Genomic DNA, 14,246 nt, shown 5'->3' with positions numbered 1-14,246 from the left:
AGATTAATACAGTAAATCAAAAATTACACAAGATACACACGTGCACATACACGACCCCCTTTTACTTTGTACTGTACTATGAATGTTAACTTTGTAATACATTCATATAGTATCAGTCTCACACAGCAGGTGATGTTAATCGTGAAGGTGAAAAAGCTTATCATGCTGCTGATGGCGTTGCGGTGTCATTTACATGAGGCTGCAATGAACGCGAATTTTAATAATTGATCATTGTATTTTTTTAAATCCATCCTTTTGTTCAAAAATAAGACATTGTTTCAAAATGACAGTGCAGAAAATGCACGAGCTGGTCTGGAACAAGTCGGTAAACAGGGCAAAAATGGTTAGCATTGTTTTCCAAAGTAAAAGCAGTGTTTGCAAATGTGTTGAATAAAAAAACAGAGATAAACATGAAAGACTACAGAAATCGGAGCATATTTATTGTGGAGGGGCAACAAAATCTCTCTTTTTTAAACAGCTGCAGCTGTTGTGAAAGTGCTATACAGTATAAATACAGGTGAGTTGGGTTGAGAATACAGTAATAATTATGAATTTAGGGTTATGTTTGTCTGAAAATAATTCATTAATCCTTTCAGGGACAGCCGTTACGACAGGGGACAGTTGATCAGGTTCCACAAATAATTACAAACACAATAATATACCAATAAATACCCCTGACAGCGTCAATCAAAACTGAGCATTTGAATTTAATGCGTGCAGGTGTACCTAATGATGCGGCCTATGAACTCTCCAAATCAATGAAAAAAAAACGACAGCTACTGGAATTGTCAAACAAATAAAGGAGAAAATTGTGTTAGATTGTAAAAATATGTCCTCGGGTATTTCTGAGCTGCCAGTTCCCTGTCAGACATCTGTTTCACCTCCTGCAGGGTGAAGCCAGGCTGAAATGGATCCCACCACTAAGACATTGAATGGCTCACACGGCGAAAACACGGAGCAACCAGTTCAAACACCACATTCTCGCAACCTCGCCGTGACCTTTCCTCATCCAAACCACCTTCAGATGACCCATGAGGGTCCTGTGACGGCGCGGATGGAAACATGATATATGGCAGGATTGTTGGTCTTATGTGCTGAGGACACACACACACACACACACGCGCGCGCACTATTGGAATTGTTGTTCTTGGAGTACACTGTAAAAAAATCTTGGGTGAACTAAAAATTTCAAGGCTATAAACTTTGACAAAAAAATTTAAGTTGGGCAATCCAACAAAACATTTTAAGTGTTGCTTATATGAAAATTGGCGTTCCCGCATTTTCAACAAAGTAGGAAGTTTACAAAACTAGTTGCTGCTTGTATTGTCCTCCTACTTAAAGAAAGATTTTCGACCATAATCCATTCCAGAAGGCTGTTAGAAAAGCGATTGGTTCGAAATCCAAAACAATTTTATTAGGCCATGATTAGAGGATAATACACTATGCAGAAAAAAACAAAAGAATCAGAATTGCGTAAATCAAAACAAACGTGTCTGCTTACAATGACCACTCCATGAGGAAGAGTCACTTCCTTGTGTCAGGAAAGCGAGAGGAGTCAAGTGGTGTATTCAGGTTTGCTCAGTTTGATCGAAAACCGGTTTCGGTCATATTCCGAACCGTAAAAAGTTCAAATTTTTTGGTCGAAAAACGATTTAGTTGAGAACAGAGACGTTCGAAAACCGAGGTTTGACTTTCAGTCAAAACAACTCAGCAAATTGTTTCGGAACACAAACAATTTGCTTGCTTTGTTGTGCTACATTGTTGACATTAATGTCAATAATTCATATTTTAAAACATGTTCCAAATTAAATTACCGTTTTAACCCCGAAGGACATGTTTGCTTGGCCTTGCATCCATTCACATAAGTGATACCATATGCAGGAAAGTGAACACTCTCTCACATAGATTAGCACATCATTGACCTTCATGCCACGCCTCAACCTTTACCAACTTCACAAAGGCAACAAGAAAGTAGTTTATTCATTAATATAAAATGAATATATTCCAACTTCAAAATGAGACTTTGATGAACCATTCGTAAACAGTACAGGCATGAACTTTTACAGGAAATATGTGTGGGCATTGTAAGGACGCGCCTGTCAATACGAGACCCTGATGAATTGCTTCAGCAGCCAAAGTATTTGCTTTATTGCGTTATTTTCAGACTATTTGGACATTGACTGTCTTTCACTATAGTTTTATTGTGTTCTATGAGTGCAGCTGTGCAATGTTTTTTACTCAGGAGAGACAGTAAAGAAAGTTGCATCATCTTATTAAAAAAAAATATTCCACATGCCGAGGCTACATCTAATCTTCAACATACAGTACTCAAACTGAGGCACACACACAGCAGTTTTTAAACATCTGTATGGCTCTCCCAAACTGAGAAAACACAAAGTACTTCATAAACACATAACAATACATAATCATTTGTCTGCTCTCCAATAACTGCAAGCAGCACAACACAGGCAGCTGTTGTGACATAATCAAGGCAACACTTGGCTCCAAAGAAATAAAAAGCAATTTAAATAAGGCACACACAAATATAAACCTAAACTAATTGAAAGCTTGCCACGCTCGGTACACCTGCACTTCCTGATGCGACACAATTGTAACTGTTGACGTCATAACCACAACATAGCTTTTAAACATATTTTTTTGTAATGGAGCGTGGCATAAATGCGAAACATTAAACAACGGAAATACCTGTTTGACTGCATGTCACAACGTTATGAGGGTAAAATATTTTCGCGCTGCGTTTTGGCTTTTAAGAATCTTCGGTCGTAGCAGAAACGTCAGTTCCGCATAAGGATCATATCATCACATGACGTTTATGGCTCAAGGATTTTCCCCATCCATCCATTATCCGAACCGCTTTCGTATTTTTATACACTCTTATTATTTTTAAGATCCAAAAATAATTTAACCTAAGAATGATGGGTATTCAAAATGATTTGAAAATTGGTACTTCGCCTTCCCAAGTCATTCTTTCTTGAGTCCACCACTGTGTGTGTGTGTGTGTTTTGGGTTTGCATGCAGTGAAAAGGCTTATCTCTGCATCTGATTAGCAGTTGCACCACGACGATGTAGAGACTCTCAGTGGCTGAAACACAAATGGGAATACCATTGCAAAAGGACTGCTAAACCACTCTGGGTTTTGTTGCATCTGCGGAATGAATTACATGCTAGCAGTGACATGAAAAGTGTGTCGTTTTGACTTCACAAAAAACAAACTCAATTGGGTCGGGATAAGATGATATGTAATGCAAAGTACTGGGATAAAAATGGTAAAACTGCGAATATAACCTTTTCCTTCACTTCAGGAAGTGCTTTGTTGTTGTTGGGACTTGCTGCCTTCAATTTAGTTTCTTGACCAAAAAAACCCGAACCAGAACAACTTACATCATTGGGTTGAGATCGGATGACATTTATTGCAGGTTTACTCTTTTTTTTCAGCAGTTCAAATTTAATTGGAAAAGTGTATAACTTAAGGTGCTGCTCGTTTTGTCAGTCAGTCTCGCTGCCTTCATTTTGGTCTTCTTCCATCTAATATCTCTGTGAGTAGTTGGGTTGAGAATGTACGGCATCTTAAGTAGAGGTTTGCCATTTTCAGAGGCTCAAACGTATGACAACAAAGTGGCATAATTATAAAAGTAACATTATCTTTCACTTCACGTGCTGCTTGTTTGTAAAAAATAATAATAATAATTAAAATAAAAACATGATGTTGAGTGGCACCTTGAAAAAGTCCTCAATGGCAGATTTCAAAAGCAATTCAAGACTTTGCTTTTCAATGACAGATTTCAAAAGTAATTCAAATCTTTGCTTTTGAAATCTGCCATTGAAGACTTTTTCAAGGTGCCACTCTACATCATGTTTGTATTTAAATTTTTGGGGTATTTTAAATGGGACAATTATCTTTCAGGATAGTAATACTGTCATTATTTTTCACTTGAATAATAAGAATCACAACTTTTTCTTGATATGCCACGCAGAAAAAAATAACACACAAAGGAATTCATGAGCAACGATTGAGAAACTCATCTATCCATTTTCTAATCCACTTATCCCCACGAGCATCGCGGGCATGCTGGAGCCGATCCCAGCTGTCTTCCGGCAGCCAATCGCAGGACACACATAGACAGACAACAATCCGCGTTCACACTCACACGTGGGGACGATTTGGAGCGTATCATTAAAATAGAGAGAGGACCGGAGATGGTGGCAAAAGCCGGCAAGGAAATACCTGCTTGGAATATACTTCATACTGTCCGGGGAACCCACGTTTCTACAGCTTTGGGTTTGAGCAACTCTCAGGGCTACAATAAGTTTTTATTTCAACTCTGCTTTATTAATGACATGTTAACAGAACACAAGAAAACTATTCTTTAAAACAAACAATCGTAAAAATGATGAACATCGTTTAATCTTCGAAGGATTTTTGCACCCTCCACTTGAAGTCCTCCACCATCTTCTTAAGCCCCTGCACGGCCTTCTCATCGTCCTCCAATGCCTTAGAGTAGCAGTGCTGACTGTGGCTGAGCAGGTCCTTCACACAATTCTGTGACACAGCAGCAACGTGAGACAGCACTTCAGACTCTCGCATCCACTTCCGAGGTGCGCTTAAAGGATAAATGTGAACAGGAGCACGAGAGAGCTACCTCTGTGGCAGACAAGTGGTCTGCTGCTGTGGTGAACACACTCGTGAGGTTGTTGCAGACCGTTCGTCTCTGCTCGTTGGTTTCCAGCAGCACCAGATGGTACCTCAATGACACAAATGTTAATTTTAAAAGGACGTTCTGGAAAATTGACTTTTTAATTTCTTGTGTAAAAATATAGAACTTGGGTCTCTGCCCTCTGGAATGCCAACCAAATTGAAATTGTGTCTAGGAATGAACCTCTAATCCTCTTATTTTTGTAACACCTGACTGCAAGAACCAAGGGCATGGGAAATTCTACTGGACACCACCGCCCCCTTCCACACACACCTTGCTCACCACCATGATGTACTAGAAATGCAAGGGTTGACTTTGAGGGGGGAAAAATGTATACTTTTATACTGTGTGGTTGCTATTCCTTCTCGCAATTATCATCTTGAAACTCATCGGGGAGATACCACTTCAACCCTAACACTTCACAAAATAATTTGCTCAAAATTATTATTGTGTGACTTTAGATCTTAAATATGTTTTGAAACAACGTGCATTGCTAAATATGACGTCCAACAGGCCAATAAAATAGACAATGAATCAATTCCTCCTCTTGTCTCTTTGGCCCAATGAAAAGCTCTAAAATTATAATCACATCTGATATCTGCATGATCAAAGTCTTATTTTTTAGTCAAGGGATATTTTTTCAAGAATAATGTATTTTTTTTTTTTTTACAAACAAAAGGCTCACCTTCTTTTGTGTGTGTGTGTGTGTGTGTGTGTGTGTGTGTGTATACATACAGTACCTCTCTTATGCTGTTCAAAAATGAGGAGACTAATTGACACGGCTCTCGCAGTGGATCTCACTAGTGTACCGAATTGAGTGTCCACCGTGCGAGCTACTCACTGTTGCTTCAGTGCCTTATTCTCCCGCATTGCTTCCTCATAACCCCAGTTGATCTTCCCCTCGAGAAGATTGCGATTGCTCTCCACCATCTCCACCTCCTTCGCCCACTCTTTGTCCTCTCGCTCCACCTCCTACATGCACACAGAGCACCGCACAGATTAGAGGTGCAGAGGTGCTTCTGTCTGCGCCAGATGGCAAGTGTAATTCATACCTTCCGGCTGGCATCCCAGCGGTCATCCACCTTGCGGATCTGCTCTTTCAGCTGCTTCAGGTCGTTTTCCTTGTCGAAGATGTAGGACATCGCCTAAAGCAGGAACAAAGGAGTTTTTTCTCAGCTCTTTAAAAGCTGTTCTGGCTCAACTCCACAACCATCTTCGCAACCATAAGTTGTAAGAAAAGTTTTAGTTTAGTTTCCGACTAGCTCACGGTACAGAGACAGCCTTGGTCCACGTCATAAACAATTTACGAATGACTGCTGACTATGGCTGGACTTTCTGGGAACATACTAAGATGGATCCAGTCATATCTCACGGACAGAACCGAGCACGTGGCCTTAGGGCAGGCAAGATCATCACCGCACTTGGTATAATCAGTCGTTGACCCAACCCCTTTTACAATATACATGCTTCCCCGAGGTCACATAATCCATAAACACGTTTTCTTGCATTGTTACGCTGATGATGTACATAAAACACTCCCATCAGACAAGCCATTTGCATTTCACGGCGACGTGTAGGAGATAAGGGTCTGGATGGCAAAAAAATAAAAAAAACATCCTCCAACTTAGCAGCAACAAAAGTGAAGCCATCATCATTGGCACGCCACATTAAACCAAATTACTCTCATTCAACAAAATCCATATTTTTGGTCGCACCATCTCCCTGTCCTGTTGCATTACAAACTGAGGAGTCCGATTCAACTCACATCTTTCATTTGATTAATTTCCTCTGCTGCTATTACAGTTCACGTGGACTGATTGTGATGCCTTCCCGTGAACGCGCACAATTTATTTTTCACCAACCAATTCGCGGGCCATGTGCAATTCTTTAGATGTTTAAAATGTGAGGTGTGCAGTGTCGGTCACCTCGTTAGCACTATGTGCTATGCTATTCTGTCAGAGCTGTAAAATAACACCATTGTTTCTTCACAGTGTGTGTGTGCGCGCGCACGTGTCAGTGTGTACCTGAAACAATTTTCATCACCTGTTCATAAGACTGCTCCAGACTTAACTTGCTGTTGTACAGTCGACTGCGATCCTCCTCCACGTCGTTGGTCAGCTTTTTCAAAAGCATCTATGATGTGACATAAAAAGTGGTTGACAGCAAAAGGAATACAGACCAAAGTATCACATGAGAACAAATCCACTGAGTACCTTTGTCTGTGAGTTGAGACGGACGTTCGCAGGTCCGCATTCAAAGGGCCGCAGTTCAAAGTCATGGCCGCAGGCATTCTCCGCAGATATCGGTATCAGCTTCAGCTTGCGAGCCAGTTTGTGATACTCGCTAAGCTTCAGCTCAGCCTGGAATGTTTACGGGAAAGGAGAGTCACAATAAAAGCAATGTCATTCACAGCAGGTAAAGCATCTTACCTACCTTGTGTCTTTGAAGTGAGATAATTACGGTTCGGAAGCTCTACACTTAATGTCTGTCATCATTGGATAGGAATACCTTCTCTTTGATTTTGGCCAGTGCGATCTCTTCGCTCCACTTGGACTGCTGGGCATGTTCCAGAGACTGGCTATGACTGGCGATGGCCTGCTGAAGCTCCCGCTTCTCCTGGTTGATCCGTTGTACGTCCTCCGGCTTGTATTTTTGGTTCCGCAGGACCTTTTGCAGCTCGCCCTGCTCGAGTTTAAGAGACTCGAGATTGCCGGCTGCAGAGAAGAACAAAATGAAAAGAGTTCAATTAAATGTTCATTTATTCAAATGGGTGAAAGCACTTCTCGGAATACAGTCGAACCTCTTTTCCAACGTACCCAGTTTAAGTTTCCATCCATATAACACATTTCAAAGTTCCGATTTCATGTGATTCATTTTCCATTTGACAATTTTGCTGAGAATGAATACCTTTATCATGAAAACTTCATTATAATGACCAGATTTCCCCCACAAAATAGTGAGAAGGCCTTCGTTGCGTCGAACCGTGAGAAGTTAAATGCCGCCTCGACTTTGCTTTTGAACAAAATGTACAGCGCGGGATTTCCCTCTGTTGCTTAGCAACGCTTAAGATCGACTCGTACATTGTTTGTTGTACTTCCGGAGGCACCGGACAAAACCCATAATGTCAACGAAACATTCTGTAGAGTATATTTTACAACTGCCAGTTGTTTGGAAGAAAACGTTTATATTTGTGGGTTTTTTTTAAATCTTGTACCTGAAAAAAGGTTTAATCTTTGGTTTCATTCAATACAGTATTGTAAAAAAATAAATATGACTACCGGTACTTCACAGGAATTGCAGAGGTCAACTGTACTGATGTTGCTTGCACATCCCCTGCACTCCCATTAAATCCATTTGTACAAAACAAGTGCCTCATCCCTCATAAAAGGCTGTTGTGCTCCACAGGCCACTATATGAGCAAAGAAGTTAAGTTGACAAAAACGAATGTTTCCTTTTACCAGCGCGGTTCAGCTCATCATCCAGCTCCGAGTACTTTTTCTCTTGATTTGCTTGGAAGGCCTCCACTTGGGCACAATAGTCACGCAGCTTATGGAGGTCTGACTGCAGCCTCATCTGTTCTGTCCTCTTGACCTGGAGACGGTCCTATCAGGGAATAGGGATGCGTTTGCTGGTCAGAAAATCAACAGCAAATGAGCTCAGTGTCACGATTGCACACTTGATGACACACGCTGTGCATGAAATTTAGGTTTAACGCACAGTCACAATCAAATACATAATGATAATAATGACCTTTTGGTTTTCCTTCTCCAGTCGTTCAACCTCTTCCATCACCATCTTGTGCTTCTGCTCCATGGCAACCAGCAGCTCTTCATCATAACACCACATCTTCTCTGTGAAATCACGCACAAACACACACCCGCACATAAACAAATGCACATACGTATGGACAAACACATTGGATCGGATTGGATAAACTTTATTGTCAAATGAACGAAGGCAGCATCCCAACAAAAAAAGGAGAGAGACACACCAACACAGGCAATAAAATATGAACATTATTCCATCCTATTTCTCAAACATAACGTAACTGCTTCAAATACATCTTACTCAATTCAGAGATGAAGGCCTCGTCGTCCTCCTCATAGGTGTCCTCGCCCTGCATGAATTTGGTGTATGTGGTTCCTGTGTAGTCCAGAAAAAGCTGAAGACGGAAGAATGTTTTGGATGAAATAAGCACACCCGCACAGTAAAGATGTTGTCAGGCAGTTTCTTAGTTCACGGCCTGAGATCTGAATCAATTTATGGCTTTGTAAACATATAGTTCTTGCATGGGATCGTAATAGATTAAAGCATGCATGGTGCTATTTGCGCTCAGGGATTGGCTGGCGATCATGAAGGGGGCACCTGCCTTTTAGCCAGAGTCAGCTGGGATAGGTTCCAACTCACCCCCAATCCGAATGAGAACATTGCTGGCTGGATGAATTATCCAGTCAATGTAAATCAAAGTACCCGATTGTAATCTGCGTTGTCATCAATGTTGTCGCTGCCTTCGCAGAAGTCGCTGAAGAGCAGATCCTGCTGGTTCAGGCTTGTGTGGATCTGGCGACATGACAGAACAGTGATCTCTAATTTCAATTACTCAAGCAACATTTATTTTATTTTACTTTTACGTAACTGTTCACCTTGACATTGTCAATTAACCACATCAGGGCACCCAGTGCCTGAGGCCATGTGTGGGGAGCTCCCACGGAGTACATGGAACTCTTGGACAGAACATACGGATATCTGCAACACAAACGGAGAGAGATGGATAAATATTTCGCAAAGTCTGGTCTCACTGCGGGTGTCATGGTGGTTGACTGGTTAGAAAGTCCGTCTCACAGTGCAGAGGTGCAGGGTTTGATTCCGGCTCCTGCCTTAATGTGTGGAGTTTGCATGTTCTCACTGTGTCTGTGTGGGTTTTCTGCAGGTACTCCCACATTTCAAAACCATGCATGGCACTTTATGGAACACTAACACTCTTGTGCCTCAGTGTGAGTGTGGACAGTTGTTCGTCTACGTGTGCCTTGCAATTGGCTGGTAACCAGTTCAGGGTGTCCCCCCGCCTACTACCCGAAGACAGTTGGGTTAAGATAAGATATCCTATATTCGTCCCACACTGGGGAAATTTACAACCACACTTGAAGGATGGGCAGAGGAACAGGACTATGAATGAGTACTTAGCACTACTGCCTAACACTTCTGAGGGTTGCATTATAAATCTCAACTCAGCCTTGTAATGTGGAAGTTGGGTGTCTTTCCTCGGCTACATTAGCTTCCTCTCACATTTCAAAAGCACGCACAGCTGGTTTATCGAAAAGTTCAAATTGTCCATTAGGGTGAATGTGAGAGAGTCAGTGTGAATACTTGTTTACTTATGTGCTCTGCAGCTGACTGGCGACCAGTCCAGGGTGTGCTCAGCCTCTCGCCCCAAAGTTAGTTGGGAGAGGCTCCAGCACACGAGGCACTGAAGTTGCCAATGTACATTTGCTTAGTAATTTTGGTCATATACTTTTGTTTTCTTTGCGTCGCTTCTGAACGTTGTTAGCTGTTGCGTTTGTAAATGATTTTAGGTCTTGTGTCTTTGCTTGTCTGAAGCACATCGAGTTGCCTCGTACATGAAATGTGCTATTTGTAATGTGCAGCTTATGAAGCTGCCTTGATTTGCCTAATGAGCACGAGCACTACGGAACAGAAAGGGATTAGTTGGTGGGAGGGGAATGTCTTGGCCATATACTCGCATGCAATTTGTAGAACAAAACCTCAGAGAGGAACTGTTTTTAAAGCAAACAGGATAGTTTGTAACCTGAGCGACTTAAGCAGAGCTGGAACCTCCTCCTCTACTTTGGAGCTGGGCATTTCAAAAGTGGGATCCAGCTGACGATAGATGAACTCAAAGAGCTTGACAAACTCCTTGGTGGACGGTGACTGGAGCGTCTTGGGTGCTACATTGTATCCAAGATCTGTCAGGAACTAAACCAAAAGAAAAAACAAATAATTAAAGATCCTCTGACACACTTTCTTTTTTAAATTTAATCATCTTCATTTCAGATTTTTAGAATAGTTCGGGTTGGAAATGTCCAGGATGCCATTTTTCTAAATTACTACAGTTGGTGAAAAGTGCCTGGCAGATGTGATGGCTGGATTTCTCATTAATGCTTGACATGTGAATAAGTTTTGTTCTGATTGGATCGCTGTTATCCTTATAGTGAAAATGATGCTTTGACGCTGAAGTAATCACAAACGTCACTGAGATGTATCCTAAATCTGACCTGCAATTGCTTCATTGCGTTGTCCAAATGTGGTTGTGATGTAATGTAGTTAAATATTACTTTTGGAATACAAGCTGGATACTTACGGCTGGTAGGGTGAAAAACAAAAACATTCATCTTCCATAAAATGTGTTCGAACACATGGCAATTTCGGTTTCAAAATGCTGGAGAATTTCTCCCAAAATAAAGTGAAGCCATTTTTTTCAATGACTCCTCAAAGGCTTAAAAGTGATCCAATGTTTTGCACAAAATGGAGCCGTGTTACTGCTCAGCCATTTTTCCTGAGTTGAGTGGGCGTGTCTCAACCACGGACTGAGCAGGTACGTGGATAATGAGCAGTAGCTTATATACGTCACAACACCTAAATTTGACAATTGAGTGCAGAGTTTCAAACTTCAGGTTCATGTGCCGCCAATTCAATTTGGGAGGTTCCATTAAACTAGAGGATACTGGATACAAACATTGCTCAGCGGTCTTTACATTTTTCTGACATGCTTTTATCAAACGACTCCAAAGATCGAGAATGACAGCAGATTTCTATCCTTCTTTTACAGACTCACGATTTTTTTTGCCCGAAATAGTTTGAAAAACAACAAAAACAAAAATTTGTATGTGGCGCATAAAGCATTGTCACAGCCAAACCTACCTCATGAAGCTGCCTGATGTACTGCTGAACAAAGGCTTTGTCATGCAGAGGCCGTGTATCTTTGAGTTTCTCTGGTCCTCCAAAGCCATAAATGGAGCTGCTGCGTGGCATACTGGCTCCATTTGCACTGCGCTCAACAACAACAAAAACTACACGTACAATACTATATGTACTGCATACAAGATGTCCCAAAAGTCAGTGTATTCTCAGGCTGCATCATTTCTCAAAGATTTTTTTCAATCCAGTAATAATATTGTGATGTGTAAAATATACAGCATAACTTGCTTGTGACGTGCAAACCAGCACACGTTTGTCGTAGTTCAAGACAGGAATTCACAGAATCGTTCAGGTTACCCCCTCACAGAATTTTGAAGGTGCTTCCTCGTTCAGTTCATGATTCAGCCCCGTCGCACTGACGTCAGGTTGTTCAAAGACTTTAAGCAGACGATTGCCATGCTCAACAACCCAAAGATGGCAGATACTGTTTTATCACTCTCTGAAGCAAGTGCTAAATCGAGGCTTTGTGGAAGTTGAGTTCCAGTGTAACCCTCGGGAAAGCCTTTTGCAATTTGTTGTGCTATTGAATAAAACGGTTTGAAAGGAATTTAAAAAATGTTCATAAAATGTTTATTTACTTCATAATTATCCTTGTTGTCAGTACCATTGCTTAAAACTGGCAATTTAAAAGCGCTGAAAAAATGGTTGTTGGTCCGCAAACAACACATACTCGTCTCAACTGGTCCATGACACAAAAAAGTAGGGGACCCCTGGTTTACAGCATTTCCATTGTTCACATACCGTTGACCAAAGAAGCTTTTCTGCCGGTCAGATTTCTGTGACAGTGTTTTGGATATGCTGAGCTTTCCCATTGAAGGCTTTTCACTGTCAATAAAAAAAAAGCAATTAATTGCAATTTCCTTTTTTTGGTTAGTTTTTTAAAGAAAGCTTCCCTAAATTAACTTGCAACACAACATTATGAGCAAAATCACAATATATTTGTGGTAACCAAGACGAACAAATTAAACAACAAAACAGGATTGAAACAGTCTAATAGTAAACCGCGACATTTTCTATGACCGTGCTCATGGGAGTCAAATAGCTGACTAAAAGCCTCTCACATCTTTCACCAACAAAAAAGATGCACTAATCACAGTAGAACATGATAACGGAGGTTGAGACTCAGGCAGTGAAGATGTTATATTTTATGACTGTAAATAATTTATTATGGATCATGTTTATATTCCTGTTTTGAAGAAAACAGACGTTTAGACATTATTTGCAATTAATCTGGTGGTAGTTTAACTTGTTTGCTAATGCTAGAAAAAAAGCAAAAACAAAAAAATACTTGTTTTGAATAATGGCAATATAATTCAGCTGTATTTATGTAACAGAAATGGATTTTTTTAAATGAAAAATCGGATTTCATTCAACTAAAACCCAAAATGCGCTATTCACATTGCGCAACGACAATAAATATTCTGACTGTAATTTTTGTGAACGAAATCACAAAAGAGATTTTATTTTAACACCCTATGGGCGATGCAGTTTAAAAAACAAACAAAAAAAAACAAAGAACTAACCTGCGGGGAGTTGTGTACGCAGTGCTCATCCTGTTGGAGTCATGCACTCGCATGGGCATCTCGGACAGCCTGCTTGTGGCTCGGCTCGAGGTTCTGCCCAGTCTTCCTCTGGCCACAAAAGTCACATATACAAATAAAAGAATATGTTCAATATGTTACACGATGAATACCCAACGCAAAATGTTCACAGCACAACGTGTTCAGAGTCAATTCAAATGTTATAGTTTTAAACTTTCATTGACTACATACATACATGTATAGTTATGACGTTAATTGTGCTCCGCCTTCTTGGCCAAACCACCCTTGAAATAGAAACTTCGATCGCGACTGTTTTATCTTATATAACTGACAGTATTTATTTCCTTGTGTAGTTATATCGTACTTGGAGATTCTGAGTCTGAGGTCTAAATTAGACAAGTACCAAGGACTTTCGTTACACAAGTATCTGTAATACGACTTTATACTATTACAGAGTTGCGGTATTTTTGTCACCCCTGCCTGACAGTTAAAACTACTTTGCGTCAATTAGAGGTACTGTATAATGGACAATTGAAGCCGTTTCTTGCAACCACTTCTTTTTGGATTGGCAATGTTGAAAAGACAGTTATTTAAAAAAGAGGGAGTCTTTATCCGTCTTTCGAAAGGGTAGAAGAACGTATTCCAGAAGGAATTGGCAATTAAATCTGATACATACCGCTCCATTTTTATCCTTCTTGAGCAAAGGGCGGAAATGAACGGACAGATAAATAAAATCGCAAAAACCGCCAATACAGTACATTCAAAATGGCCGCGTCGTGACATCATCGCAGTAGGGCAAGTCATTTGCGTCAAAAAGAGAATAAATGCGAAACACATTCACGGTGTTAAATAACTTGGTTATTTTGCAATTAGTTAGACTAATTGCATGCTTTTAAAGGCATGGTGGGTGACGTTGGCGGGAAGTTATGTTAATATAATCACGCAATTGTTTTCAGCTAGTACTTGGATAAGTTTAGCTCCGCTTGTATGTAGTTAAAATTCATTTTCAGAGCAC

General features: G+C 40.6%; 1 protein-coding gene across 1 annotated transcript; it reads right to left on the bottom strand.

Moving 5' to 3' along the window:
- Positions 1-4,322: 4,322 nt before the first annotated feature.
- Positions 4,323-14,038, bottom strand: ndc80 (NDC80 kinetochore complex component). The gene is made up of 17 exons (XM_052067824.1): positions 13,908-14,038; positions 13,214-13,321; positions 12,432-12,515; positions 11,634-11,760; positions 10,522-10,688; positions 9,359-9,461; positions 9,186-9,275; positions 8,784-8,877; positions 8,466-8,566; positions 8,174-8,318; positions 7,224-7,429; positions 6,929-7,075; positions 6,759-6,848; positions 5,768-5,860; positions 5,557-5,687; positions 4,662-4,764; positions 4,323-4,561 (listed from the first exon to the last, which is right to left on the bottom strand). Exons 1-17 carry the CDS (start codon positions 14,033-14,035, stop codon positions 4,424-4,426), a joined length of 2,055 nt encoding a protein of 684 aa, XP_051923784.1. The 5' UTR covers positions 14,036-14,038; the 3' UTR covers positions 4,323-4,423.
- Positions 14,039-14,246: the final 208 nt, after the last annotated feature.

The sequence above is a fragment of the Hippocampus zosterae genome, chromosome 6, assembly GCF_025434085.1.
Source record: "Hippocampus zosterae strain Florida chromosome 6, ASM2543408v3, whole genome shotgun sequence".
In the NCBI taxonomy this organism is placed as follows: Eukaryota; Metazoa; Chordata; class Actinopteri; order Syngnathiformes; family Syngnathidae; genus Hippocampus; species Hippocampus zosterae.
Note: the sequence above shows the minus strand (reverse complement) of the source record. Positions and strands in the feature narration are given on the sequence as shown.

Bases quoted from the DNA above. Each gene is read 5' to 3' on its own strand.
- ndc80 (XM_052067824.1), bottom strand. From the start codon at position 14,035: ATGACTTGCCCTACTGCGATGATGTCACGACGCGGCCATTTTGAATGT. The intron at 9,276-9,358 runs GTGAACAGTTAC...TCATGTCGCCAG, and splicing joins GGTTAATTGACAATGTCAAG to ATCCACACAAGCCTGAACCA. The intron at 8,878-9,185 runs GTACTTTGATTT...TTCCGTCTTCAG, and splicing joins ACAACGCAGATTACAATCGG to CTTTTTCTGGACTACACAGG.